Source organism: Zophobas morio, unplaced genomic scaffold, assembly GCF_036711695.1.
Source record: "Zophobas morio isolate AGI-343-1 ecotype UQ-CSIRO unplaced genomic scaffold, CSIRO_AGI_Zmor_V1 ptg000002l, whole genome shotgun sequence".
In the NCBI taxonomy this organism is placed as follows: domain Eukaryota; kingdom Metazoa; phylum Arthropoda; class Insecta; order Coleoptera; family Tenebrionidae; genus Zophobas; species Zophobas morio.
This window is the reverse complement of record NW_026972107.1, coordinates 5,841,603-5,869,414: the sequence shown is the minus strand read 5'-3', so window position 1 is coordinate 5,869,414 and position 27,812 is coordinate 5,841,603. Positions and strand designations below refer to the sequence as shown.

At 37.5% G+C, this 27,812-nt stretch overlaps 7 protein-coding genes across 10 annotated transcripts; 5 read left to right on the top strand and 2 right to left on the bottom strand.

The window, feature by feature from the left end:
* Window positions 1–9,440: 9,440 nt before the first annotated feature.
* Window positions 9,441–15,331, bottom strand: LOC135125613 (tetratricopeptide repeat protein 17). Of its 4 annotated transcripts, none has more exons than XM_064051259.1 (9): window positions 15,172–15,331; window positions 12,745–13,625; window positions 12,160–12,696; window positions 11,862–12,111; window positions 11,097–11,625; window positions 10,832–11,041; window positions 10,630–10,786; window positions 10,171–10,572; window positions 9,441–10,123 (listed from the first exon to the last, which is right to left on the bottom strand). In XM_064051259.1, exons 1-9 carry the CDS (start codon window positions 15,280–15,282, stop codon window positions 9,871–9,873), a joined length of 3,330 nt encoding a protein of 1,109 aa, XP_063907329.1. In that variant the 5' UTR covers window positions 15,283–15,331; the 3' UTR covers window positions 9,441–9,870. The 4 variants fall into 4 exon arrangements, with proteins under 4 accessions (XP_063907329.1, XP_063907336.1, XP_063907343.1 ...); XM_064051266.1 differs by having other exon boundaries at window positions 10,832–10,957; window positions 11,166–11,625; XM_064051273.1 differs by lacking the exon at window positions 15,172–15,331 and adding an exon at window positions 14,685–15,158.
* Window positions 15,332–15,374: 43 nt separating this feature from the next.
* LOC135125649 (soma ferritin-like) lies at window positions 15,375–16,715 on the top strand. Its single transcript, XM_064051305.1, has 3 exons — window positions 15,375–15,522; window positions 15,800–16,024; window positions 16,076–16,715. The coding sequence occupies exons 1-3, from the start codon at window positions 15,418–15,420 to the stop codon at window positions 16,268–16,270; spliced, it is 525 nt and encodes a 174-aa protein (XP_063907375.1). The 5' UTR covers window positions 15,375–15,417; the 3' UTR covers window positions 16,271–16,715.
* Window positions 16,706–18,057, bottom strand: LOC135125661 (soma ferritin-like). Its single transcript, XM_064051314.1, has 3 exons — window positions 17,965–18,057; window positions 16,937–17,148; window positions 16,706–16,889 (listed from the first exon to the last, which is right to left on the bottom strand). The coding sequence occupies exons 2-3, from the start codon at window positions 17,135–17,137 to the stop codon at window positions 16,737–16,739; spliced, it is 354 nt and encodes a 117-aa protein (XP_063907384.1). The 5' UTR covers window positions 17,138–17,148; window positions 17,965–18,057; the 3' UTR covers window positions 16,706–16,736.
* On the top strand, window positions 17,650–19,308 carry LOC135125639 (zinc finger protein 143-like). The gene is made up of 5 exons (XM_064051293.1): window positions 17,650–17,758; window positions 17,828–18,121; window positions 18,171–18,454; window positions 18,505–18,700; window positions 18,751–19,308. The coding sequence occupies exons 1-5, from the start codon at window positions 17,755–17,757 to the stop codon at window positions 19,152–19,154; spliced, it is 1,182 nt and encodes a 393-aa protein (XP_063907363.1). The 5' UTR covers window positions 17,650–17,754; the 3' UTR covers window positions 19,155–19,308.
* A 189-nt stretch (window positions 19,309–19,497) lies between these two features.
* On the top strand, window positions 19,498–21,279 carry LOC135139717 (facilitated trehalose transporter Tret1-like). Its single transcript, XM_064070067.1, has 2 exons — window positions 19,498–19,779; window positions 19,831–21,279. Exons 1-2 carry the CDS (start codon window positions 19,734–19,736, stop codon window positions 21,159–21,161), a joined length of 1,377 nt encoding a protein of 458 aa, XP_063926137.1. The 5' UTR covers window positions 19,498–19,733; the 3' UTR covers window positions 21,162–21,279.
* A 376-nt stretch (window positions 21,280–21,655) lies between these two features.
* Window positions 21,656–23,316, top strand: LOC135125606 (facilitated trehalose transporter Tret1-like). The gene is made up of 2 exons (XM_064051249.1): window positions 21,656–21,843; window positions 21,896–23,316. The coding sequence occupies exons 1-2, from the start codon at window positions 21,777–21,779 to the stop codon at window positions 23,233–23,235; spliced, it is 1,407 nt and encodes a 468-aa protein (XP_063907319.1). The 5' UTR covers window positions 21,656–21,776; the 3' UTR covers window positions 23,236–23,316.
* A 1,667-nt stretch (window positions 23,317–24,983) lies between these two features.
* On the top strand, window positions 24,984–26,758 carry LOC135125596 (facilitated trehalose transporter Tret1-like). Its single transcript, XM_064051237.1, has 2 exons — window positions 24,984–25,219; window positions 25,266–26,758. The coding sequence occupies exons 1-2, from the start codon at window positions 25,153–25,155 to the stop codon at window positions 26,597–26,599; spliced, it is 1,401 nt and encodes a 466-aa protein (XP_063907307.1). The 5' UTR covers window positions 24,984–25,152; the 3' UTR covers window positions 26,600–26,758.
* The last annotated feature ends 1,054 nt before the right edge of the window (window positions 26,759–27,812 follow it).

Here is a 27,812-nt window from a genome sequence, read left to right as displayed (position 1 = left end):
TCGATAATTGATGACGTCATGTAATGAAAAATATAGTTCAATTAATTAACTAGAACTCCAAATTACAAAATTTATATAACCATTTGAGTCATATTTAATGAAATATTTTAACGTCAGTTAATTAACAGATACTTCAAACATCAGTTTGTTTGTTTATTTACTTGTTATGCCAAATGTAACACAAAAATAGAATTCCTTATCAAAATAAGTAGTCATCATCAATTACTACCACATTAGGTTTCAATTAAGACCTTTTTAATTGGAGATGCGACTTTTATCTTCCAAGATTTTCCGGAATAGCTATTTGGAAGATGATAAGGTATTTGTAACAGGATGCTGCAGCAGTAGCAGATAATAGGTTAAAGGTTATAAATAATTGCAGAAACCATAAATGTTATGTACCTGGACTAATGAATGAAATAGTAGCAGAACTCTAGAACATAATGTCTAGTTGATAAGGAACACTCTAAAACAGAAAAACAGATTTGAAGATATATGTCGATAAATTCGTAAAATGACTGATTAAATAAATGTATGTTAAAAAATCTTGTTTAACTTTATTGAACGTCAACCACGCCATGTATTTTCTTTTTTTCCTTTGCTTAATACAAGTACGTCATTTGCATATTTCGCTTTGAACCCACCACAAACCTAGAAAATAATCCCTCATCCCACCCGACAATTATAAAATTCATTTTTCTAAAAATACCCCTTTGGACTACCATTTCACAGTGAAAGCTTTAATGAACCTAATTATCGCCCCCACACCTATATAACTCACACACAGCCCTCCTGCCGCCATCTTGCAAAAAATACACCCCTTTCGACATAATCCCGAAATTCGCGCTATTTGCACCGAATAGGCAAGAATGACGTCAAGCGATGCAGTGACGTCAAAACGCTGAAGCTGGAGACTTGAATGGTAGAATAGGCGGCGAACTTATCGATTTTAACGCCACCTCTTCGTCCACCACAAGGAGTCCGCCGCCCCCAGGTGCGAAGTGGCGGCCCGTCCGGGTACGAAGTTGTACTTTTGACGAATTTCTGCCTGTGACGGGTTCGCCTCTTCGCGTCCTTTCCGTAACTGGATATGGACACAGAACCCAACAACGGTGAGGACTTTGACGGGTTTCGCCTAATCCTGTAAAAGAATAAGGCTAGACTGCACTTTTGGGGCCTCGTATCACGGATACGGATCTGGTCTTTTCCTTCCGGTTTAATTATTCGCGTCCAATTAGCGGTGTTTGGGACGATTTTGGGATTTTTGCAACAGAGGCGGGACTTTCGGGTTGCGTTTCGTGCGTTTTTTTGCGTGAATCCGTCGTGTGCTTTATTGAATATAGATAAGTAAGCGTAATTACAATATTGGCTTTGCTGGTGGTTGGGGAGGGGGTAAACGTCTATATAGGGGATGAAACCTGATAAAAGTCTTAGTTGTATCATTTGCTGTGACAGTGGTGGTGCTCGAGTGATAACTAGACGGTTTGTTCGCACTTTTCCAAATTATTCTTAGAGCACAAATGGGTTCGTTTAGATGGGTAGTTTTTGGTACGGTGGCGGTTTTTTTTGGTTGCGAAATTTTTGCAAACGTTTCGCTTTGTCGGTTGTCCACGTCACGCCGCCCCCGTCCCGCCACGTCGCCGCCAACGCTGCAAAAAACGATTTATTTATCATAATTTTATAATGAAATAGTTACAAAAACTTTGTTTTTGGTGTAATACGGTTGCGTGTCCGATAGTTGGGGACAATTGTACTTTAAATAATTTACAACCATCTGTTCTTCCCGGGATACAGCCTTATAATTATTATGAAAGAATACCGTTCGAATGACCCTAATATTGATTTATTCAAGTTCTTACATTATTTATTAAAAAATTTATAATGAACTCCGTCGGTTTGTATTAATTTAAAAAAAAATTCTTTTTGTATGTGGACAATGGCCGTAATAAGGTACCGTCCGGAGGGTCTACTATGTAATTTTTGACTTGGACAACTTGTCTAGGGAACTTTTCTAATGACTGTTATTGGAGGTTGAAGGAAAGGTGGAGTTGTGTCGGGGTTTCGTGTCTACGTTGTTATTTATTCGAGGACTTCGACAGAATCTCACTGCAGCTGCTGGACGCTGCACAAGATTAGATATTTTAGAACTCTTGTGCGTGTGACAGCGGCTATTGTGGGAATTCCCTTACAACATCAACAAGAAACTAACAAGAAAAAATACACATAGCATGTTATTACTTAGTCAGTTTTTAAATGTTTCACCTTTTTTATGTAAATTTAACTATAGGTTAGGTGCTTATTTGGAGAACACTGCTACATGTTTCGGTGCACTTCATCAGTCACCCAGCTTTTGGCTTGAAATATTCAATTACTCGCGTTTAAAATTCATAATGAAAAAAAACTGTAGTAAAAAGTGTTCTCTTAAGTAACTAAACTTCCATCAAGGTAGTTTACATTTTTAATGGGTATTGATTCGTAAGCTGCCTGTTGCAGCCAATAAAGAACAATAACTAATGTTTACTTATTTCATCTTTGGTGTTTTTCAGCATAAAATTAATAAATTAATGCAATAATAAACCTAATTAGAATATTATTTATTTTTCACGACGTTATAACAAATTATAATGAACATTTAAGACTTAAAAAATGGATGGGTTGCTTAGATTTTTCATTGAGGTTCTTAAATGTCAAAAGATTAGTTTTTTTAAGACATACTGGGACAAAATAAATTGTTGCTACCGTTGATTACGATTATTCAGGAAAAGTTTTTACGGTAAGTACTTGTTTTTCTTATTCCTTAGTAATATTTACACGTGTATCTCTGTCTTTTTCGAAAATAAATAAAATCATTTATAAATACCCTTAAGTTAAGAAAGACTTAAGAAAAAAAGAAAAATGAATGAGTAACGATTTTCAAAATTTTCTGCGTCCGTATTTTTAGTAAAAAATGTTTCATTAATAAATTTAAACAACACAATAAGTATTTATCAACAATAGTCTGCACCGTTTCGCAGCCACTAATTAATTAGGAAATAACTAATTACCACAACAAAAGCAGACTTGTATTAGCATAGTTTTAAAAATAACACCAATAAGTTTGAATAAAATGTCGAAACCTAGAGTGTTTTATTTGAAACCACTTAATTTTCTTCGCACTATCCTTCCACACATCATAATAAACCAAAATGTGTCCACTTAAGTATGTTCCTACATTATTCGGTGTGTCTATAATAATTTATAATATCCTACCAAGATCGTAAACAACGAAACTTCTTTTATAGAAGCACTTCACGCATTATGTTCCCGTAGGACGTAACGGCTTAGCAGATAACAAGTCTGATATACAGTACATTCTATGTAATTACAATTCATTTTTGATGAGTCTCCTAGTAGCAGTTGCACGTGGTGAATTTTCATTGGACTCTCGAGGATCTTCTGTATTATTAAACACGCTATGCAACGCATGAATGACATCCCGATTTTTCTACACGGAATTAATTAAAATCGTGGAGCGGACTGGAATAAGTCAGAGAAGGTGGGTTAGTTTAGTGTATGTTGTGTATAATAAATTATTTTGGTTGTTTGATTTGTGTTGTAAAATTAAATAGGAAATAACATGTTGGTAGTAATGAGGTTTAAGAGGGTATAATTACACGAAAATTTAGATGTTGGATATTCCGACTTTGCCTAGTGTAAACCAATACCTAGGCGGAGCCGCCACGCTAGGTGGAGAAAGCCCCGCCCATAATATCACATGACGTTTGTAGCTATTAAAATTTATGTGAACTTTACTACTACGGAGTGTGTTGTCAATAGTTCTAAAACTTTATTCTGTTGTTTACAAGAAATGAATATGTAACATATCTACTATGATTATTATGCCTTAAGTAGGCCATATATACATTATAAGAAATAACTACCTAAATACATAATTATTAATTAATAATGTTCTATTGAACTAGTTGTAGTTGTAACTCAAACACAATACAAAATAAATCATACATCAATGTTCAGTACATTTCTTTTTTTTTAGGACACATGTATCTAAAATTTTTCGGATGATGATTATCGATTCTAAACGCTATGGATAGTAAGGTAGAATTTGTAACGACTGTTAAAATTATTTTTTGAAGTAGATGACAGATGCGCAGTGACAATTGACATTTGACAGATGACACCACATATGCTAGCTGTCCGTTGTGCACCGCTGGATACGTTTCTTTGCTGTATGTAATTTCAACGGCTTTGTTGTAAATTTTGGGTAATAGAAAAATTAACTCTGAGATAAGTGATTTTTCTGTTTCTTGAAGACGAGGAACAACACAGGAATTTCTAATTTAATAAATGTATTTTCATAATCCTTTGTCGAGTTGTTAAAGTAAGGTATATTGTAAAGAATACTTTTTTGTTACCCCATATCAGTAATAGTTTTTTCTACTAAGTGAAAGGGGGCGCCACAAAAATTAATAAAAAAAAAGTGAAGTCCACACGGAACTAGTTTTGGAAATATGTCAAATTTTTAAATATATCAAAATTTATATTTGATTTTGGCAATCCTGAAAGTTGGTGGCAATGTTTAAAGAAATGAAACCTAGATCGAGATCGATGGAGAACTTGACAAATAATTTTTTTTTTTTGGAAAAAATGCCTATTATGCAAGATTTTCAAAATATCGGTCTGAAAGCCATTTTTTTTTCATTCTGAAAATTGATATATGTATGTCATATTGGCGATTCTGGAAAAATGGTAGGAATTTTCGAAAAAACGAAGCCTAAAACACATTCTAGAAATATTAATCTACAGAAAAATCTGTTTAGGTACAAATTTTTGGATTGGCAACTTTGAATAATTGGCAGCAGTGTTAACATGTCAGTTCACAGTTGTCAATTTTGACATGAACGCGCCCAAAAAAGGGGGCGTTAAATATACACTTTAAATGTGAAGCATATGCAACCAACAATACTCTCTGTAATAATTAAAAGCATATACCGTATGATGTTTTAAATTTGACATAAGGGGAAACTCTGGAAACCAAAGATGTGAAAGACGTAGGGTGTAGTCAAGACGTACTTTAATTAATTTAACCTCAATTACTGTCAATGACCGTGACATTTATTAAAAAAAAAAATTATAATGCACCTTACGTTTTTCACGTATGGTAGCTGCCAAGATAAGACTGATTTTGGCAAATGAGATACCCTCTAAGAGAAGAGAAGGTGGGTGGGCGGGGCTATCACCTGCTAAAATAAGACCGATTTTGGCAAATGACATAATTAATATCAAGAAGCAGTTGTATTTTACAATATTTTGTTTTAATTACATAAACTACTGTAACTTGTGCTTTTTGTGCTTTAAACAAAAAATATAAGAAATGTTAATAAAAATGGCAGTTACTGAATTGGTGTCCAAAATTTGAATTTGACATCAGGTATGCCATAATGAAATTTTAAAATATGTCGCCAACCGGAGAAAAAAGTCACACAAACATTAACAGTCACTCGGAACTTATTGAAAAATTGAGCTTTTGAGAACGTCAATTAAAAATCTGCAAAAAAAAGGTATATAGATCTCGACCAGCTGAATCGGAAAGCAGGGCATATTGTAGTGACCGAATTTGAATTAAAATTTCGCGCTGAAAAAATGTCGCGAAATCACATTCAATAAAAGAAATCGTTAAACATAGGCAACCATGTGCACGCTAGCGCTTTCTGGGTAGTTGAAGATCCTGTTGGGAATTTTAGTTAAAGGGTTGGCAGGGACAAGATGGCGGCTTGGTAGAGGCAAAGTCATTTAATAGATAAGGTTGCCACATTGGGATGCCATATTAATACGTCACAAGGGGCTCTCAAATGGCGCGAAAATTGCTCGTTTTAAATACTCGAGTAACACTAAAAACGGAAACTTTTAATCAAGTGACCGCTTCTACTTCGCAAATTTCAATCCTGTGTAAAGAACAATTTAATAAACCTCAAAAAAATGTTTTGCTGCCAGTAGAACTTGAAAATAACAAATGCGACACTATTAACTGATTTTTTTTATGCAAAAAAATCTGAAAATCTGCATTTACTGGTTTACTTTTTCCTTTCTAGTAATATATCAAAACATTTCATTTTAGCTTAAACACAAATACAGATTAAAGGCATCAGCTGATCGGTCACACCAACTCAAAATTACAAGTTACTAAAAATTCCCAAGTAATACCAACCTCATTTTGACGTCACATGGGGCTGACACCTATCCTCCCCCGTAAGCGATTTTGCCCACATACTCGTTTATGTGGTAACCTGTTCTCTATTAACTAACCTTGGGTAGAGGGAGGTAAAAGCGTCACTTTTGGGGTTTTTGCTGTGAGTGTAACCACGTGGTGAGCTAGCTTAGTTGGGTAGTTAATAAGAAGGAGAAAGCCTTTGTTTAACGAAAATTAAACGTAACGACGACAACACGGGCAGCTAATTCTTGCGGCTTTTGAAGCGGAAAAATGTAAATTTTTGACCCACGCAAACACGTGTAAATTTGATTAATTGTTTGTGAATGCACAGATCAGGTTAGGATTTTAATCGTTAACTGGTGCTAACACAATTTAACAGACATTAGATTTATTTAGATAAATCACTTACTAGGAGATTTCATGAAATTCACTTAGTCAGGATTCAGACTTTTTTTAACAAAGTTACGAATAACGTTTCTGGATGCTAATACAGTTAAATTAACAAAATTCATAATATCGTGGACTGACAGGGAGGATTAAAGATTTCTCTCCTTAGACAGTTATCATCGTTATCATCATCACATCACCGAGACGCATTTTCCTCGCAACGTGAATAATTTCATCACCGAGGAGTTTTCCTCGCAACCCCTGATGCATTTTGTGTTTATTTATTATGTGTTTTGTTTGGGATAAACAGTCCACAATATAAACCCTCAAAACAAATTGTTTTAAGTAACCAATCACTTGGAGCATGGCATAATGTAACATCATATAAATTCTTTGTTTGAATTGTTGATAAAGTGTGGCATAATTAAACATAATGTAAACTCTTTGTTTGAATCGTTGATAAAGTGTGGCAAATATTAATCTCATGTAAATTTGTTAGCTTTGCAATTTTCACCTCATACAATATTTCTTTATCTCACAATTTTAACTTTAGTAATTTTCTTTGTTGTATAATTTAAATTGAACGTAAATTTTCATGATCTGCAGTTTCTAACCTCACGTAATATTTTATCTGCACAAGTTTATTTCACACCAGATTTTTGTTTTTATAAATCTTTGCTAGTTTTTGTTTTGAAAATATTTTGTTGATTGATGTTTTCATCATATAAATTGTCTGATGTCCAATCTTAATCTCAAATAAGAATTATTTGTTTATTAAAATTTCACAAGATTGTATGGAGAATTTTAATGTTGTTTATTGCGCTTTTTAAAACTTTAACACTTGTTCAGTTATCGTTAATATTAGAGTTTAACATATAAATGGAATTGAGGTTAAATAACACAGAAACACGTGGTGGAAGCGGAGTGCGCGGTTCCTAGTCGAGCTGGCGGGATTTATTGCGCCATCTGCACAAAAGATGCAGGTAGAATAGAATTCAGGGGCGGTCGAGATGACGTAACGCTGTCGGCTTCTACCCCATAGCCGGGACCCAACTGCGAGTTTGCGACCGTAACGGCCGATTCGTTTAGGCATGTTCTTCGTGCTGATCGGCAGTGCTTGTGATAGATAGAATCTCTGTTGTGGGTAGGAGAACAGCCACGACCAGGAGCCCCAAACTCCGCTCGTGCTACAACGCCCCCTATGGGTATTTTTGTTGTGCTCTAGAATAAAATTGACATAGTTCGATTGCCTCAGTCTTATAGGGCTCTGGTGCCGCTGCCGCTGCATAGTTTTTATTTAAAATGTGATCTTTTTTTGTGTTTTATTTAGCGGTACTTTTCCAACTTTAGGGTCCACCACTTGCACCTGAACGCATCCCGCCATTTTTCAAAAACACAACGTAGGGTTCCATTTTGTCAGACGATCACAGCCAAGGTCAAATTTTGACTTTTTGAATTTTTCGTGGGCTTTCAGTTTTTTTTTTCACATGTCAATTTAAGACGGGATGTTTGGGTTATCACAGTACTTTTTGCAAAACGCTAAAAATGACGTATTCTGTTTTGATAATTCTAGAAAAATGGTTCGAATTTTTGAAGAAGTAAAAGCGTACAAAAAAAACTTCTGGATATCGAAAAACTATAAAAGAAATGCTTTCATTAACAAAAAAATAATACACTCATGGTCAAAAATATCGAATATTTTTATGCAACCCAAAATACATTCTCACAGGATTCTTCGTGCGTTTTTCATTTGAGTAATTTTTAAGACTCCCACTTCATTTTCGGGTTTAGCAGCTACTCGAAGTCTTGATTTTTTTAATAAGCGGCCAATTTTCTCATAGTTTTACTTCTAGTCGCCGCAAGCTTCTACTTGGAACCCTTCTGTTGGGATATCCCAATTCTCCAAGTAGCAATATCATGCCCGTTTTTTCGTAATTTGTACACATTTTACAACAGACTAACTATATGAAAGCTCACTAATCAACTTCAAGATTCTCAGATTTGTATAACTTTGTTTAAAAAAATATTCAAATGAGAATGTATTTTGGGTTGCATAAACACAATTATTACTTATTAATTACTATCAATACGGACGTTCTTCGTGAATCACCTTGTATTGCACAATACAACTCCTTCATTGGAAGCTTTCAAGGACCTTTTCTTGTATTCCCCGCCAATTTTATTGCTACATGTAAAAACAAATTCTAAAAAATATATATAAAATTAATGGTGCTCAAGTCGACCCAAAACCGGGTATTTTTATCTCAGAAAACACATCTGCCTTATTTTTACCGTTTGACTCCAGTGTTTAGATAAAAAAATCAAAGCTGCTTAAAACTGGAGCCATTTAACTGTGTATATATGACTATTCTTAGTTTGTTTAGATGTCCAGGGTATATAAAGATGTACATAATTTTTCTTTAAAATAATTTTTCGTGTAAAAAGCAATTAAAATATTTGAAAAAGTTATTCCGGCGCCTCCACCTCTTTTGTCAGAATATGTATTGGATTGGTCTAAGAAAAACGTCTTACCTGAAATTTTCGCAAAAAAGAAGTCGTTTAACAGGTGTGCATACTTTTTTCCTGCAATATAATTATGTAGAAAGTTCTAGATATTAAACAAAAATTGCTTTAATCCCGGCGCATCCACCAATCTACCAAAGTTATTAAAAATTTCTCAATATGGCCAGAAAGTCGCCTCCTTTTTGAAAATTCTCCCAGAATCACGAACTTTATAAAAAAAACACATCTCTCATTTATTTAAGTATGCAAGGAAGTACAGCTTTTGAATTTTAAGTTCCAAACTCAACAACTCGTCGACGCAACACAAAATAAAACACATTCCTGCTTTTATCGTCACTGTATTTCACAGCAATTACCACCAATAAAATGAGACTCAAAATCTTAAAAAAATCACACCGTCGAAAGTGAAAACAGGAAAAGAATGCATTGTCAAATTAAGTCAATAAGTATCAAACCGTACGACAATGGAATGTACATTAAACTTAATTCTATTCTAACGTAGTGAACACAAATTAATTCCAACTCTTTGGCAAATCGAGATTAAGTACAACTAAGCTTAAACGAAAAAAATATCACTTGAGAATTTCCATCACACTTACAATTGAGTCAAAGTAACAATATTCGTTGAACGAACGAAACGCCTACACACCTAGTACTGTCACGAACTAAAACAAATCTATACAGTAAGGGCAACACGTATTATATGTTGGCATGCAAAAATAGTATCTTCTTCATATACATTCAGTGTAGACTTAATTCTCCGGTATGCTCCTCAGCGTTCCCGACTCGTCGAACAACAAAGTGCACAAGATCGCCTGCAACCGATTCCGAGCCGGCTCGAAATTCGAATCCAGAGTGAGCGCGGAGCGGTGGAATGATATGGCTTCCTCCAGGTCCCCCATGGACGCAAGAATGTTACCCACGGTGAAATGGTTAACCACGAAGTTCGGGTTGCTTTTCAGAGCTAAGTACGCCACTTCTAGAGCCTCCCCGTTGAAACCGAACCTAAGAACTACAAATCAGCAACTAGAAGTACCCAAAACATGAACAACCTTTGCAAAACGTTGGCCAAACTGATCAGTGGCACGTCTTTCATGTCATCCGGGACGTGACTCAGGGCTAGCCGCAGACACACGATCGCTTCTTCGGCGTTACCCAAAACCCGCCAGTAGAGAGCAGCAGCGGTGGCTAGGAGCCACGAGGTAGTATTTTCCTGGAGGGCTAGCCCAATTTTGGCCCCCAGTTCTTCAACTGACGCTTTTTGATCACCGGCCATGATCCCCAACCACTCGGCTAAACTCCTATCGGGGGAAGCCGGGAATTTACTGCGGAGGATTTTGCTGGTGAGGTGGTTGAGCAGAGTTTCGCCGGGGTTGAGGTTGCCGTCGGTGCAGTAGGGTTTAGTACCGCGTTTCTTGGAATTTTTCGGCAGGGGTTTCAAGTATGGTCCTATACTGGAATGGCGATGGTACTTTTATAGGTACTATTGTGTGTGCTAAGAAAAGTCTTACTCTATGTTTCGCGCGGCTATCGACTGCCACATCGACGTGAAGTGAACCCAATCCGCTTCTATGATTTCTTTGCACCCGTGCGACGACAACGGATAAGTACCGGACTTATCGTATACGTGTAGTACCGTGTCGGACGCAGAATCGTCGCTAAACCCCACTGAAACCCTCGCTTAGACAGTGCATCCAAACCCGTCAGTCTTACCATAGAACTCCGGCGTCGGTCCCGGGGTTACGTGATCCTCCCCCAACAAAATCCTCATGTGGAAAGGATGCGGGTTATCGTTAATCCTTTCCAACTGCGACTGGTCCGGCTCACTATCGCCGGAACCTTCAGCAGCAATGATTGTGGAAATTAAAGAATGCTTAACTCCGCTTTTAAATTTGACAAAGGGACGTTTAAGGATAACACCATCTACACAATCAACAGAAAAAACTAAACACAGACCACACAGGATTAGTAATAGTACCTTCTTTCGTACGAAAACACTGGATAGATGCTGTTTTACAATCATCACCATTCGCTGAACATATCATACCTTGTCCTTTGAACGACTCTTTCTCGGAGCAAATCTCCTGGGGGAGCTTCTCCGCCGGCTTTTTCACGTTGTTGTAAGTACCCATCTTGATCCGACAGCCCCATAGCTTGAGCAGGAGTTCGGCTTGCCCGTCATAGAATTCCGAGTCCACACGAAGCACGTTCTTCATGTAGTACATGGCCATCAAGGGGTTACTTTCGTAGTGCAGCAACGCGAGGAGGAAGTTAGTACTCGGCTCCACGTAGTTGAGTTTGAAAGCCAAGTTGGCGTACTTGAGAGCTTGGTTTACTAGACCCACTTGGTGCACGATCGAGCCGATGGATATGAGGATGACGTCGGTTTGGTCCTTGGGCGCCGTCTTCAGCGCCAGGTCTAAACAATCAAGGGCTTTCCGCGTGTTGCCCCGAATCCGCCAATACAAGCTAGCGAGGGTCGACAGGACCCAACTGGGGGCGCTTTTCTGCAACCGCGCGATCGTACCACATTGTGTCATAAAAACGGGTTATCAAAGACGCTGTCGCTGACGAAAATTCGGGTTAATGCGTAAAGTTGAATTTTGGATGTTTTTCTCGGACGTTCCTCTCACAGCGATGTGTACCGAACGATATTGTGATTTAGACCGTATTTAACTCGTTTTGCGATACGTTCAGCGACTGCAACTGCGTCTTTGATAAACCAGCCTTAAATCCCACATACCCTTTCCAAGGCCGTAATGATCCGCTGCCCGATTTCCGCCTCATCCGCCTTCCCACTATTAACATACTTAACAAAGTGGCTTCTCAAGAACTCGTTGCTTTTAATCTCGTTATTAAGTAGATGCCGCTCTGATTGTTGCACGTACTTTTCGCCGAAAGCACTGGCGTCGTCACACACTGGCGGATACCACGGTAATTTGTGCTCAGACCCGTTGGGTAATCCAATGGCGTCCGCCAAAATCTTATGTATACTGCAACAACCCCCTTAAACCAAATCCACCCCGTCGCGGGAAACTTACTCGTAACCTTTATTCTCCGGCGGAAGGAAAATCGGCAACTTCAAATCCTCCTTCTCGTTGATTGGCAGATTCCACTTCCGGCACTCCTCTTCGTGCGGCCACCCCGCCACGTCGAAGTACTTCTCGCCGGAAGTTGACATCGTGGTGGGGAACTTCGGATAGGTTTGCGGCGTGCTCTCATAATTATCTTTATTTTTGTCATCGACGCCGGTTAGACGGTTAGTTTTAGCCATGCGTTCGTTGATCTTCTGGGTTTCTGATTCCACGTACTGGAACAGGTTCTGGAGGTTCATTGTGTCGAAGTCGGCGATCGGACTGTCGACGAAGTCGCACGATATCGTCGATGATTTCTTCACGCATCGTTGGCTTTTTTTGCCGAACATCGACTCTAGTGCTTCTTCTTGAAAATTACCTAACTCTTCGTCGTACGAAGAGTGTTCCCACATCAATCTTTTACTAAGTCTGAGCCAGTGCTGCTGAAGACTATGAAAGTCGTGCAGATCGGACAAAATACCCTGTAAGTACCCTAAAACATTTCTTCAAGACTCTTAAATGACGATTTAGGGCGGTCATAAAAATACTCACTCTTGGAAATCGATCAGATGGGTTTCAAGCTTCGAGAAACAAAGAGTTGCTTGTTTAATCGCGTTCACGTCATTGTGCTCCGGCTCGAGTTCCAAAAACTTATCATAGTAAGTAATGGAGTTGTTATAGTCACCCATCGCGAAATAAATATTCCCTAGAGCTAAGTAATGCAGCGCCTGCTTAGGAGCGTACTCGGTTGCCGTATGGAGCATCAAAGCGGCCTCCGACGACCGCCCCGACTTATGCAAAATCCCCGCTAGATTATGCAAAGGAATGTCTTTATACACAGGTGGTACGAAAAGCAGCGCCCTCCTGCTACAATCCACCGCTTTAGGCCCGTTCCCCTTGATCCTCCAATACAACGCACCTAGATTATAGTGCACCCACGAGCTCGAGTTCTTCACCAACTCGTTATGAATCTCGTGCCCGAAAAGCTGGACCGATTTCATCGGCATCAACTTCTCGAGGGATTCTTCGGGGGCCGAAGTGACAATGTTGTCGATATGTAGGGATGGAAATTGCTGGTACTCGGGTAGGCTGAACTCGATTTTACTATATTTATTACACTCGGGTACTTGATATATCGTAACGTCCTCTTTTTCGGTGGTCAAGTCGACCTTAACCCTCTCGCTTCCGTTGGTCGCTATATTGTACAAATCCACAGTGTTGGCGAGTTTGCCGTTCATCAAACAATCGGAGTTCTTGAGGGCCATTTTCGATTCCATCCCGGGATTGCCCTGGAGGTTCGACCATTTTTCTTCGATTGTGGATTTGCGGGTCATGAGATCTTGGAGGACTGTCTGGATTTCGTTCCAGCGCTTTTCTTGGTCGAGAAGAGAGATCAAATCGTAAGGACGGCGGAGATCCAGGGGCGAACCCACCTGGGAACAAAAGGAGGACTATGTTATTTTAAATAGAAAAATTTACAACAATTCGGAGATTATCTGCCTAACGAAACACAGACGACAGACAGACAGACACACAGACAGAGAGACGACAGACCAATTTCTTAAATACAAAAATAAACAAAGTGAACGCGATGAAAACATTTACTTTAAAATCTCGGTGGTTTCATCCAAAAGAAATTTGTGCAGCGTTGAAAATATCATTCGTACTATTTTTAGCAGCACGTGAGCACAGTCAGAATCCCAAATGGTGTTTACATCGTCTATTCTCTGAATGCAACCAGACAGAAATTTTATAGAAGGATTATTTTTTCTGCTTCAGAAAATTTCGTGTTGAGTTTCCCGCCTGGAATTAAAAATGAAAAACGTTTATTTCGATTCGGATTTATTTATTTAACGTGGTAGGAATTCACTTTAATTTCTAAATTGGAAAGTGCAGCGATCCAGTTTAAATCGAAATGTTACACTAATGAAGGAATTACAGGCCAGAGTGCATTGCAACCACAATTCTCAAACAAAAAACAATCGTTATCACAAACATTCCATCAAATTTTATTTTTTGATAAATAAAAAACAACACGTACTTGAAATTATATATTTATTTATAGTTATTTAGTTTTTACAAGGTTCAACGTGCAACCACACTTAGTGAACTTGAAAATAAATTTCGTAACCAGAAAAGAGTGAGTCACGCTCTTTTCACAAGCGTAACAGTTGCTCCTTTTCAGTCGACATTCAAGTCCCCAAATAGAAGTAACATTCAACAGATTTATTATCACAGAGAAACGAAAGGATCCTTGAAACATAAATGAATCAAATTATTCGTGATAAATATCACAGGTTTATCTAATTTTTGAGTAAAAGTTGTTTGTACAAAAAGTGATACAACGCTAACAGTTTCTATAAAACTAGATAAAACTTGAACACTCTTCCATCTCGTTCGTTGTATCCAACTATAATAAATGCACATTTTAAAAATACTTGTTTTTCCGGCTTTTCTAACAAACAATAACACGTAGAAAACACACTTGTTACCTTGCACGATTAACCCCTGATTTCGTCCGCTTCTTGATAACAATTTCGGTAAACGTCACAACGGTCATCTCTAGGATTTTGGGGTCACATCTCTCTCAAACGGAACCCAAAACCAACATGCAAAACCAATAAAAATAATCAACACGTGACCCGACGTTCCTTTCTAATTACCAAAAAACTGGCCAACTTTCCGTCGTTTTTTTGTCCAAATCGTATAGCAACAACATTTGAGCAACCTTTAACACATGAATATGCATTATGGAACGTAAACACAATTATCGCCCCAAACTTATCAGGTATCGGACTGACGCAACTCAAATCAGAAGAAACGTGGTTTTGGGGTCCCGCAGACGCGAATTCCGTCGCCAAAAAACGCCCCCCCATACATTAAAACGCGATTCCACCCACGAGGAAGCTATTCCCCGAAAAATATAAAAACAAACGCAACATAACCTCGAATTTCGCGATTTTAGTTTTAGGTACTCACGTGCGACTGGATCATCCCTTTCTCCGTAACAACCCAATGCGTGGCCCCATCACCTTTACTTATTAATTTTAAAAACACGAAAAATATTGTCCACAACCTTAATATCACCATTTTTACAAATTTTCTGACATTTGTGTGTTATTCGACGCATGACAGATGCTGTCCGAGCAACATGTGTTGCGCAAGAACCAAGCCAACTTCGGGTGTGTAGTAATTCGTGTATAAGTGGTTGCCTAAGCAGCGAAAATGGCACACTCGCAAGTTCGCCAGAATTTCCACAAAGATTGCGAAGACGCAATAAATAAACAAATCAACGTTGAATTGAGTGCTTTTTACACGTACTTGTCTATGGTAAGATAGATAGCTTGTTTGCTTATTCGCTTGAAATTGCGCAGCTGGAAACTTAGTGTAACGTATTGATTTATTATGAAACCACACTGTAAACACGGCCGCTTCATGTTTTATTAATTATAGCTTACTTTTTTATCTTAATTATAAGCAATCAATCAGCTATTTAACAAAACATATCTGGTACTTTTCCGCCTGAAAGATTGTTTACTCTTGCGTAACAAGCTATAATTAAGCGCTTTCAGCGCAAGGTCAGTTTTAAAGCGAGCGCGCATTTCAGGCTTACCATTTTCAAAGGGACGATGTCGCACTTCCGGGCTTCTACAAGTACTTTAAGGCTTGTTCAGACGAGGAACGCGACCACGCACATAAACTAATGGAATATATGAATAAAAGAGGAGGGCACGTTATTTTGTCGGATATTAGCGCCCCTGCAAAGCAAGATTGGGGCACAGCGCAAGAGGCTATGTTTGCCGCACTAGAGCTAGAAAAGAATGTGAATGAGGTAAATTTTATGTTAAAACAAACACAAGTTTTAAAATTTAAATTATTGTAGAGTCTTCTTAATCTTCACAGTACTGCTTCTGGACACATGGACGTGAATTTGTGCGACTTCTTGGAAACTCACTACCTGCAAGAGCAAGTGGACGCTATCAAAGAAATCGCTGACCACGTTACTAACTTGAAACGCGTAGGGGAAGGTTTGGGGGTGTATATGTTTGATCAAACCTTGGGGGGCGAGCAAGAGTAAAGTCAATAATTGGGGCACGACGAGAGTATTTTTACATTTTATATATATAACGTGTCTTTACGTCGTACTAGTACTTTCTACCAGCTCAGAATGTCTGCTTGCACAATGGAATACGAATAACACTGTATTTTCCGACATACATACATACATACATACAATATGACATACACAACAAGATTTTAACGTCGTAGTGTGAGAATTTATAACCATGTATACACTTATAGAGTAAGTAGATGATGAAATTAATATACGGTATGTTTCACCATAATGCGCCAATGATGTATTGCTTGAAGGCGCAGGCGCGCGACGAATTGTGGTGAAATGATCTGTAGAATTAGATAATTGACGAGCGATGCTTTCGAGTCATTTTTAGCAAATAGCTAGAAATGCAAGTCAATTTGTGATTATCTTGTGATTGATGAGTAATAAACTGAGTCAATTATCACTGGATTTTTATTAGCCACGTTCAGATATTGCGGTACGGAAATTTAATTTCTGGATTTTTGTCACGCATGTACTCGAAGATCTCTCTATCGAATAGGTGCCTTCCCACGCCTCCCGTATCCACTAGTCGTTTGGCTTTGGTTAGCAGACGTCCCATTTCACAAATCGAGTCGTTCTGCAACACCTCGTTTTATTCAAGTATAAAAAAAATATCGCACAAACCTGTTCTTTCAAAAACTTGGACGTGATGAAGTCCGCAAGTTGCAGATCTTTGTGGCATTCAGCAAGCTGGACCACTTCTTCAAGTTTCTCCTTGACTCTTTTCTCCAATTCGATTGCCACCCCCAAGGCGACGGTTATATCCGTCCAGTTCATATCCTCAGGCACTGTGACGGGGTAGAGGGTCACTAAACCCCCACGCATCAACTGGTAGTCTATAAGAGAAAAAGCGTGCGTTTGCTCCTCGTTATACATGGCTCTAAAGAACGCCTGACATCCAGGAAGAGCTATGTCAGTTCTGCCGTAGTAGCAAAACATGGAAAGATAGATCATGCTGGCGTTTAGCTCTGACAGGATCTGGTGGTTGATGGCGCCTTCGAGTACTTCTGGATAACAGTGCCGGAAGACTTTATTTATGGTACTATGTTTTTGCGAGTCATCACCGGGTTCCTTGCAGTCTGACGTGAAGGCTTTGTTGAATGGGAGGAGGTTGTTGTGTCGGATGAAAGGTTTGAATGCGACTGCACATTTAGAAACGAAATTTTGGAAAGCCATAAAATATACAAAATTAAAATGTCAAACATTTGTCATTTGAATTAGTTTCGAGTTTTCAAGTGCTGAAAAATCCCCAAATGCGTCAAAGACTAAACGTTGTTACGCAACTAATTTTAGTACATTTTTTAATTTTCTACGTTTCGCAAAAATCAATGCGCGGGGCCGCTTTTTCCGGGCTCCGGTCCTGGCGCTGTGACGCAGCGCATGCGCACAGCTACCTCCTGCTAAATACGCACAAATGGAGGATTTCGTCCATCAAGTTCATTATGGGTAATTTCCCAACATGATTGTCCTACTTTCAAAATAGAACACTTGTAATACAAAATTTTCATTTTGTAGATAATGCAGACGAAGAACCGACCTTTCAGTATTACACGATAAAAAGCGAAGAAGACAATTTCGTTGGAATTTCGGATATATTGAACTTGCCCTCCCTTCCAGAAGATAATAGTTTAAATAATAAACAAATATTTTACCTGACTTTCGATAGTAATGAAGATGTTAAGGAGGAAGAAACGCAACCAGTGGAAGATATTAGTGTTGAAAATACTTTAAGTGAGTCTGCAGTGTCATACAATGAGGCAGATCTCAAGCTGATTACGCTGGATGATGGAAGAATATTTATGACCACAGGTGAGCTTTAGTCGTGCTTTTGAATGTTTAGTAAACGAATTCGTTGTAGATAAAAATTTAGGAAATCTTGGAGCACCATCTGTTTTGTTTGAGCCCTCAGAAATCCAAGAAAGTGTAGATGAAGGATCTCAGATGTCAAATGAAGAGGAATCAGTTGATAATACTGATGTAAATTTCCAACTTCTTGAATTGGATGATGGTTCCCAGGCTATTATTACTTTATACAAAATCAAGAATGATCCACCTAAAGAAGACCCACCGAAAAAAGTGAAGCGGTTTCAGTGTACTTATGAGGGTTGTAACAAAGTTTATGCCACCTCATACCATTTAACTGTAAGTCAGACACTCCAGTCAACAAATTAATATAACTTAATTATTTATAGGTACACATGAGAAGTCATACTGATTCCAAACCATACCAGTGTGACATAGACGGCTGTGAGAAAAGATTCTCAACAAACTATTCATTAAAAGCACACATTCGTACTCACACAGGAGAAAAACCCTACTGCTGCACCCTCTGCACAAAACAATTTAAAACCTCTGGAGATTTACAGAAACACTTCAGAATCCATACAGGTACCTGGTCACAACTGTATGATTTTCTTTTTTCTTATTTAAAATTTTAGGCGAAAAACCCTTTGAGTGTCCAGTGGAGGGTTGTGGACGGTCCTTCACCACTTCCAACATCAGAAAAGTGCATATAAGGTCGCACACGGGGGAGAGACCCTACAGTTGCAATTACCCAAATTGCGGAAAAGCATTTACGTCTTCGACTAATTATAAAAATCATTTAAGGATACATTCCGGGGAGAAACCCTACGTTTGTAGCGTGGAGGGGTGTGGGAAACGGTTTACTGAGTACTCGTCGCTCTATAAACACAATGCTGTTCATCAGCCTGTGCGCCCGCACGAGTGTATTTTTTGTGGTCAGCGGTTCAAACAAGAGTCCGCTCTCAATTTTCATAAGCGGCTAAAGCACAATGTTGTAGTCACAAAAGATGGTACTGAAATTATTGTTAAGATAGAGTAAAGGTGGTGTATGTGTTTAGACATTTTGTTTTTTTACTCAATTTTTACATGTAGAGTTTGTTTTAAACTGTACTTTATGGAGCAAAGGACTGTAATTTATAGGTATTGAGCAAATGTATGTTTACATAAATATAGATGTTATGAACTGGTGTGAACTTTGTGTTTTCTTATTCAGAATATTTTTTCCTGAAAATATGAAAATGATAATAACAAAGTTATATATAAAACAAAATTTTTTATTAAAATCAGAGCTATGCAACCAGTTATACACATTGACCTATGTCACGTTTAGTATGTTCGGCAGTGGCGTAACATACGATGTGTTTTAGGGTCCTGTGGGTTATCTTATTTTATGAAGGTGTGTCTAAACTTTTTACATTTGTTACTAACTGACTGTCTGCCCCGAACAAATCATTCTTTATCTAGTCTTAAACACATTTTTTCAAAAAATGTTTACCAAGGATAAAGATATCAGCTGATAAAATTTTTAACACATAAGACTGGCTTAAATCAGAAATAACAAAGTCTGCACCTTTTTAATTAGTCTGACAACTGTATTATTTTACAAAATTTGAAAAACATGGATGCGTCCAACCGATTTTACCAGTATTTATCGGCATCTACTGGTAAGTATAAATCTATCAAAAAATTGAGATACCACCCCCCGTAACTTTTAGCCTTGTTATCAATGATAACAGGTGGAATGCACTACGCTTGGCCGTCACCTTCAATTCCCAAACTAACACAAAATAACTCAAGTGCATTTCAAATTACCCCGGAGGAAGGATCTTGGATAATCATAATGGAACTAATAGCACCGATTCCATCATGTTTCTTTAGCGCCATCATCACCGACAACATCGGTCGCAAAAAATCAATTCTATCAACCTCTATTCCATATTTCGTTTCATGGTTGATAATAGCTTTCGCCAAATCTGCATCTATGTTATGTCTGGCTAGATTTTTGGCAGGTCTGTGTGACGGTGTTATTTTCACAGTCATGCCTCTATACATCGCGGAAATCGCGGACCCAAACATTAGGGGTTTTCTAGGGGCCGGAATATCAGTAGTGTGGATTTTCGGCATGCTGCTTATCAACGTGATAGGGGCATACTTGACCATCCCAGGCACAGCTGGTGTAAGTTCAGTGGTTCCACTTTTAATGCTAGCGACGTTTATCTGGATGCCAGAAAGCCCCTACTTTTTGATAATGAAAAATGATATCAAGCAAGCAACACTATCACTGCAGAAGTTAAAAGGTAGAAACGATGTTGAAGATGAGCTGCAAAGACTACAAAACGCAGTCAAAACGAATAACAAAAAGTGGAGCAACTTCTTAGAGCTGTTAACGAAGAAAAGTAACCAAAAGAGTTTGTTGATTATAGTGGTTTTACGAAACGCCCAACAGATGAGTGGTCTTGCTGCTATTATTTTCTACACGATATCGATTTTTAACGAAGCTGGCGATTTTATGTCACCTCTAGGTGCTACAATACTTTACGTGAGCATCCAGTGTGTTATGGCTGCTGTGTGCTCTCTTCTTATAGATAAAACTGGTCGAAGACCTCTTCTAACTACGTCTTTGGTAGGTTCGGCTCTAACTCTGTTCTTAGAAGGGACGTACTTTTATTTAAAAGATTTTACCAACGTGGATACGACTGTCTTTAATTTTGTACCCTTGTTGGCTCTTATAAGTTTTGTGATTGTTTTTAATGTAGGGGCACAACCTATTCCAATGTTGATACAAGGAGAGATCTTTCCGACTAATGTTAAAGCAATGGCGTCTTGTTTTTCTGAGGTGTACTGTTGTGTGGTGGCGGCTATAGTTTCCAAGTTGTTTCAAATCTTGAGGGATTCGTTTGGGATGTTTTTACCGTTCATTGTTTTTGCAGGTTGTTGTGTTGTTAATTTGATATTTGTGACGATTTTTGTTCCTGAAACTAAAAGGAGGACTTTGGAGGAGATTCAAGAGACACTTGGTGGGAAGAAAGCTGGTGTGAAGTGTTAGACATTAAATAATAAACGATTTTTTAAACAAGTGTATATTTAAATTAAGATACTTACCTAACGAAGCTTTGATCATATTACAACAAATGTTCAGCTGTGAACTACACTCACCGCTTCACTTTGAGGTGTAAATTGCGAATTAATATCAATGTCACCTAATTAGGTTGGTAACTTCCATTGACTGTAAAATAACCTTGACCAAACAAAGATAAATTAATTTTTAGTTTAATGATTGTAAACCTATTTTTCACTTTTTTTTAACAGCAACGATATTATTACAATACATTTGACGCAATAATGTATTTAAAAAAGTTTGACGACTGTGGTCATACACAGTTGATAAGATATGTAAATATTGAAGATAAACAAACTCATTAAATAGTTTTTGTTTTGCTGTTATATTAAAGATTTTGTGGGAAAAGGATTAGGAAATTTTCTTCGTACACAATGAATAAGTTACGCAAAATCTGAATTCCGTCCATAGTCCACATTTTGTTTTTATTAATCATGCTATTTTTAGACTCTACGAAATTAAGTGATAGTTACTCAAGAATTAGTGCAAATACTCTCATTATTATAAGCAAATTAAACTCGCAACAGATGTTAAACTTTAACCATGAGCCTTACACTGACAACCATGAACCAACCTAGACGACTCTACCAATACCTAACAGCCTTCACTGGTAGGTTTATGTTTACTATTATCACCTGTATTTACTACAGAAAAACTTCCAGCTTTACTTACCATCGTAACCAGCGGCTTACATTATGCTTGGCCTTCGCCCTCCATTCCCCAATTCATATCAGGGAACACCACCTCCTTCAAAATAACAAACGATGAAGGTTCCTGGATCATCATAATGCAACTTATAGCACCCATACCATCTTGCTTTCTTGGAGCAGCCATTATTGACGTAATCGGTCGCAAGAAATCGATTCTGTTGACAGCAATTCCTTACATGATCGGATGGTTGATGGTAGTGTTCGCCAAATCAGGAGTGGAACTCTGCATAGCCCGATTTTTCGCTGGTATTTCCGACGGGGTGGCTTTCACGGTCATACCACTGTACATTGGAGAAATCGCAGATCCAGAAATTCGGGGGTTGCTGGGTGCTGGTATATCAGCAACATGGATTTTTGGAATGTTGCTAATAAACGTGGTGGGGTCATACTTGAGCATTACCATGACAGCAGCCATATGCACAGTAGTGCCATGTCTTCTTCTGGCAACGTTCGTATGGATGCCAGAAAGCCCATATTTTTTGATATTGAAAAACGACATAGAAGCCGCTCGTTCCGCTTTGAGGAAGTTTAGAGGAAGAACAGACGTAGAAGAAGAGTTGATGAGGTTGGAAGAAGCCGTGAAGAATCAAAATAAAAGGAACGGGAAAGTTCTGGAACTGTTTACCAAAAAGAGCAATCGAAAAAGTTTGGGCATTATCACGGTTGTACGAAACAGTCAACAGATGAGTGGTGTGGCGGCTATAAGCTTCTACACTTTGACCATTTTTCACGAAGCTGGTGACTTTATGTCGCCTTTGTCTGCGACCATTCTTTACGTGGTCATACAGTGCGTGATGACGATCTTGTGCTCGATTATCATAGACAAGACTGGTCGAAGACCTCTTCTAATATCGTCACTCATCGGATCAGGTATTTGTTTGTTCGTCGAGGGAAGCTACTTCTATGTTAAAGACTTCACTGATATTGATGTTAGTTCTTTTAATTTCGTACCAGTGGTAGCACTTATAGGTTACGTCGTCATTTTTAATCTAGGTGCTCAGCCTATTCCTCTGTTGGTACAAGGGGAACTTTTTCCCACGAATGTTAAAGGTTTGGCGTCCTGTCTTTCCGAGGTGTATTTTTGTATTTTAGCGGCCATTTTTTCCAAGTGCTTTCAAGTAATGCGTGATCATTTTGGTATTTATGTGCCATTTTATATATTTGCGGTGTGTTGTATGATTAATTTGATTTTTGTGATATTGTTTGTGCCTGAGACGAAAGGGAAGACGCTGGAGGAGATTCAAGAGGCTCTTTGTGAGAGGAAGAAAGAGAAGGGAGGTGGTTTGGTATAGATTTTTAAGTAGCTAGTGATCAGATGAACAAAGTTATTTTGTACGTTTGATTTATAATCAATTTTTGTTCTTGTCATAACTCCAGAGGTCTGAAAAAATGATACTCCTATGTTATATACGATAATTAAAGACTGAAGAACGCAATAAACAACTCAAAAAACCTAGAACAGTTTTATTTAAATTTCCTTTTGAGTTTATTATTATCTTATAATTTGCGAAAAGTGATAGATCATAATGAAAAATTTCCTGTTAAAGTAGAGGTTTCCGCTTCCGAAGCGAAAAGTGAGTATTTGTGTCTTATGTTCGCCTACTCTAACTCTTTAGCTTATTTAATTAAAAGTGACGAAGGACAAGTAGTGGGAACCATCATTAAATGTAAACACTCTAACATTATTTTTAAATAATTCTAAACACCTTATGATACTTAGTTATTTTTTAAAAATTTGTAAACTGTTAAAATTAAAGATAGAGAATTAAACAGAGATGTTGGTTTCATTTAAACTAGTGATGTATTTATACAAGGCTTTTATAAACAGTTGCACGGTCTTTTTAGTGACTTTCTTGTTGCGGAATAAAAAAAAGTATAAGAAAAGTTAGTTACTTGGGGAAAAGAAAAATTTGCCAATAATATGTCGTAAACAAGAACGAAGATACAAATAGCATTAAAATAAACCTAATTTTATAATAAGTGAGATTTCTAACATCATACTTTTATTCAAAAACAGTTTAGGGATCCGATTGCTGAGATATCATTGTTCTTACTGTCGTAAAAAATTTCGTTAAAAGTTAAGAAGTGTAAATTTCCTTTGTGGTGTGATAAGACAAAACTAACAAATCTCGTAAACACTTTTATTTGTTTTACATAAAAATACATCTAATAATACATTGTACAAAACTACATAACATGAAAATACACAAGAAAGCAGAAATGAAAATAAATACAAAGAAGAAAAACTGGCCAAGTAAAACTACCAGCTCCTACGAGGAGAAAACTAAGTCAAAAGAAGAAAGAATCGAAACATAACTAGTAGAAAAGCACTCCTAAAACTACAATGACTTTTAAATACAACATAAAAACAAACTCAAACTCAGTTGTACTTCTGCTGAGTACTTGGAATCTGGTAGCTGTAATTGTGACGATTTTCGTTCCTGAAACTAAAAGGAGGACTTTGGAGGAGATTCAAGAGACACTTGGTGAGAAGAAAGCTGGTGTGAAGTCGTAGATACCAAATAATAAAGAAAATGGTGTGTTTTCTTCTTCTTTTTTCGTTTTCTATATATATTTTGTTGATATTTTATGTTATGTGTTTAAAAAGTTTATTTTATTATAACTTAACTTTTTAAGATACTTACCTAACAAAGTTTGTATCATATATTACAACAAATGTTCAGCTGTGAACGATACTCACCGCTTCGCTTTGAGGTGTAAATGTTAAATTGCGAATTAATGTCAATGTCACCTAATTAAGTTGGTAACTGCCACCGACTGTAAAATAACCTTAACTAAAGAAAGACAAACTAATTATTACTTAGTTTAATGATTTTAAACCTATTTTTCACTTTTTTTTAACAACAACAACGATAATATTACAATGCAATTGGCGTAATAAAGTATACAAAGAGTTTAACGCTTGAGATCATACATAATTGATAAGATATGTAAATCCTGAAGATAAACCAACTCCTTAAAAAGTTTTTGTTTCGCTGTTATATTAAAGATATAACACTTTGTATGAATAGGATTTAGGAAATTTCTTCGTAGACAAAATCTGAATTCCGTCCATAGTCGACACTTTATTTTTTTATTCGTTCTATTTTTAGACACCGCGAAATTAAGTGATGGTTACTCAAGAATTAGTACAAGTACTCACATTAATATAAACTAATTAAACTCGCAACAGATGTTGAACTTCAACAATGAGCCTTACACAGACAGCCATGTACCAGCCTAGACGACTCTACCAATACTTAACAGCCTCCACTGGTAGGTTTTTTAATCATTATTCCCTGTTCTACAAAAACACTTTCAGCTTTACTTACTATCGTAACCGGCGGCTTACACTATGCTTGGCCATCACCTTCCATCCCCCAATACATATCAGGGAACACCACCTCCTTCAAAATAACCAACGACGAAGGTTCCTGGATCATCGTAATGCAACTTATAGCACCCATACCATCCTGCTTTCTTGGAGCAGCCATTATTGACGTAATCGGTCGCAAGAAATCGATTCTGCTGACAGCAATTCCTTACATGATCGGATGGTTGATGGTAGTGTTCGCTAAATCAGGAGTGGAACTTTGCATAGCCCGATTTTTCGCTGGTATTTCCGACGGGGTGGCTTTCACAGTCATACCATTGTACATTGGAGAAATCGCAGACCCAGAAATTCGGGGGTTGCTGGGTGCTGGTATATCAGCAACTTGGATTTTTGGAATGTTGATAATAAACGTGGTGGGGTCATACTTGAGTGTTACCATGACAGCGGCCATATGCACAGTAGTGCCGTGTCTTCTTCTCGTAACGTTCGTATGGATGCCAGAAAGCCCATATTTTTTGATAATGAAGAACGACATAGAAGCCGCTCGTTCCGCTTTAAGGAAGTTTAGAGGAAGAACAGATGTAGAAGAAGAGTTGATGAGGCTGGAAGAAGCCGTCAAGAATCAAAACAAAAAGAACGGGAATGTCCTGGAACTGTTTTCCAAAAAAAACAATCGAAAAAGTTTGGGCATAATCGCGGTTTTACGAAATAGTCAACAGATGAGTGGAGTGGCGGCTATAAGTTTCTACACTTTGACCATTTTTCACGAAGCTGGTGATTTTATGTCGCCTTTGGCTGCGACCATTCTTTACGTGGTCATACAGTGCGTGATGACGATTCTGTGCTCGATTCTCGTAGACAAGACTGGTCGGAGACCTCTTCTAATATCGTCACTCATCGGTTCAAGTATTTGTTTGTTCGTCGAAGGAAGCTATTTTTATGTTAAAGACTTCACTGATATTGATGTTAGTTCTTTTAATTTCGTACCAGTGGTAGCACTTATAGGTTACGTCGTGATTTTTAATCTAGGTGCTCAGCCTATTCCTATGTTGGTACAAGGGGAGCTTTTTCCCACGAATGTTAAAGGTTTGGCGTCTTGTCTTTCCGAGGTGTATTTTTGTATTTTAGCGTCCATTTTTTCCAAGTGCTTTCAAGTGATGCGTGATAATTTTGGTATTTATGTGCCATTTTATATATATGCGGTGTGTTGTGTGATTAATTTGATTTTTGTGGTACTGTTTGTACCTGAGACGAAAGGGAAGACGCTGGAGGAGATTCAAGAGGCTCTTTGTGAGAGGAAGAAAGAGAAGGGAGGTAGTTAGGTGTAGATTTTTGTAAGTAGTTAGAAATCAGATGAACAAAGTTATTTTGTAGATACGTTTGATTTATAATCAATTTCTTCTTCTTGTGATAACTCTAGAGATCTGAGAAAGATGATACGACTGAACAACACAATAAACAACTCAAAAAACGTAGAAGAGTTTTATTGAAATTTCCTTTTGGTTTTGTTATTATCGTAGCAACAAGAACAATTATTTTCTTAATTTGCGAAAAGTGATACGAGTAAATCATAATCAAAAATATCTTTTAAAGTCAAGGTTTCCGTTTCTGAAGACAAAAATCACTACTTATACTCGCCTATTCTTAACTCTTTAACTTATTTAAAAGTGTAAAATAATTCTAAACTCCTTATGATATCTGTTTTTTAAAAATGTGTAAACTGTCAAAAATTAAAGATAGAGTGTTTAACAGAGAGGCTGGTTCCATCTAAAATAATCATGTATTTATACAGGAATTTAAGATTGCACGGTCCTTTTAGTGACTTTCTTGATGCGGAATAAAAAAATTGGTCTAAAGAGTTTAGACAGTACTTCCCTCGCTGTCGGAAACTTGACGACTGCATGCCTATTGTGTTTTTTTTCTCATTACATTTTTGTAGTGGGAATTTAAAAAAAAATTGCGATGATGTAATCAACATTTTTGCAAGGACACGTATATCAGTTGGGATAGCTGTAGTGTAATACTAAGAATAAAATTATTATATTCTCAAATTTTCGGGAAAATGAATTGGGTCGTTTTGAATATTGATTTGTAATAATCAATAAAATAACGAAACAATTTACTCACGTATACGTATCAGAGGCAACTGAAAATCGTGTATGTATAAACATTCTTAATTTAAGATGACAGGCGTAACAGCATACGTGAGAGTCAAACAGAGAAACTGTAAACAAAACGACCATCGGATTTATTGCTTCGACTTCCGCTTATTATATTAAACATTGGGTTTTATTTTAATTCTTGACGGTGAAATTCACAATTGGTTGATTATAAACATGTCTGTTTCACATTCGCGGAACCAAGTGAGCGCATAAAACAAATGCAGGTCTGTAATGTTAAAGTCGATGTAAATAAGCGTGCTACCCTTATGTTTTAACCGAGTTTTTCCTTTAACAAATTTTGTGTCTACCAAATTGGGTTGGTTGGGGTGTAATACTAATAATAAGTGTTGCCTTTAATTTAATCAATAAAATA

Excerpts from the sequence above, each read along its gene's own strand:
- LOC135125613 (XM_064051259.1), bottom strand. The coding sequence starts at position 15,282 with ATGGTGATATTAAGGTTGTGGACAATATTTTTCGTGTTTTTAAAATTA. Across the intron at positions 13,626-15,171 it reads AAGGGATGATCCAGTCGCAC|GTGGGTTCGCCCCTGGATCT; the intron begins GTGAGTACCTAA and ends TTTTGTTCCCAG. Across the intron at positions 10,124-10,170 it reads TTGGCCAACGTTTTGCAAAG|GTTCGGTTTCAACGGGGAGG; the intron begins GTTGTTCATGTT and ends TGTAGTTCTTAG.
- LOC135125596 (XM_064051237.1), top strand. The coding sequence starts at position 25,153 with ATGAGCCTTACACAGACAGCCATGTACCAGCCTAGACGACTCTACCAA. Across the intron at positions 25,220-25,265 it reads ATACTTAACAGCCTCCACTG|CTTTACTTACTATCGTAACC; the intron begins GTAGGTTTTTTA and ends AAACACTTTCAG.
- LOC135125661 (XM_064051314.1), bottom strand. The coding sequence starts at position 17,137 with ATGCGTGGGGGTTTAGTGACCCTCTACCCCGTCACAGTGCCTGAGGAT. Across the intron at positions 16,890-16,936 it reads CCAAGTTTTTGAAAGAACAG|AACGACTCGATTTGTGAAAT; the intron begins GTTTGTGCGATA and ends GAGGTGTTGCAG.
- LOC135125606 (XM_064051249.1), top strand. The coding sequence starts at position 21,777 with ATGAGCCTTACACTGACAACCATGAACCAACCTAGACGACTCTACCAA. Across the intron at positions 21,844-21,895 it reads ATACCTAACAGCCTTCACTG|CTTTACTTACCATCGTAACC; the intron begins GTAGGTTTATGT and ends AAAAACTTCCAG.
- LOC135125649 (XM_064051305.1), top strand. The coding sequence starts at position 15,418 with ATGGCACACTCGCAAGTTCGCCAGAATTTCCACAAAGATTGCGAAGAC. Across the intron at positions 15,523-15,799 it reads TTTACACGTACTTGTCTATG|GCTTACCATTTTCAAAGGGA; the intron begins GTAAGATAGATA and ends CGCGCATTTCAG. Across the intron at positions 16,025-16,075 it reads TAGAAAAGAATGTGAATGAG|AGTCTTCTTAATCTTCACAG; the intron begins GTAAATTTTATG and ends AAATTATTGTAG.
- LOC135125639 (XM_064051293.1), top strand. Across the intron at positions 18,455-18,504 it reads CCACCTCATACCATTTAACT|GTACACATGAGAAGTCATAC; the intron begins GTAAGTCAGACA and ends AATTATTTATAG. Across the intron at positions 18,701-18,750 it reads ACACTTCAGAATCCATACAG|GCGAAAAACCCTTTGAGTGT; the intron begins GTACCTGGTCAC and ends TTAAAATTTTAG.
- LOC135139717 (XM_064070067.1), top strand. The coding sequence starts at position 19,734 with ATGGATGCGTCCAACCGATTTTACCAGTATTTATCGGCATCTACTG. Across the intron at positions 19,780-19,830 it reads GTATTTATCGGCATCTACTG|CCTTGTTATCAATGATAACA; the intron begins GTAAGTATAAAT and ends CGTAACTTTTAG.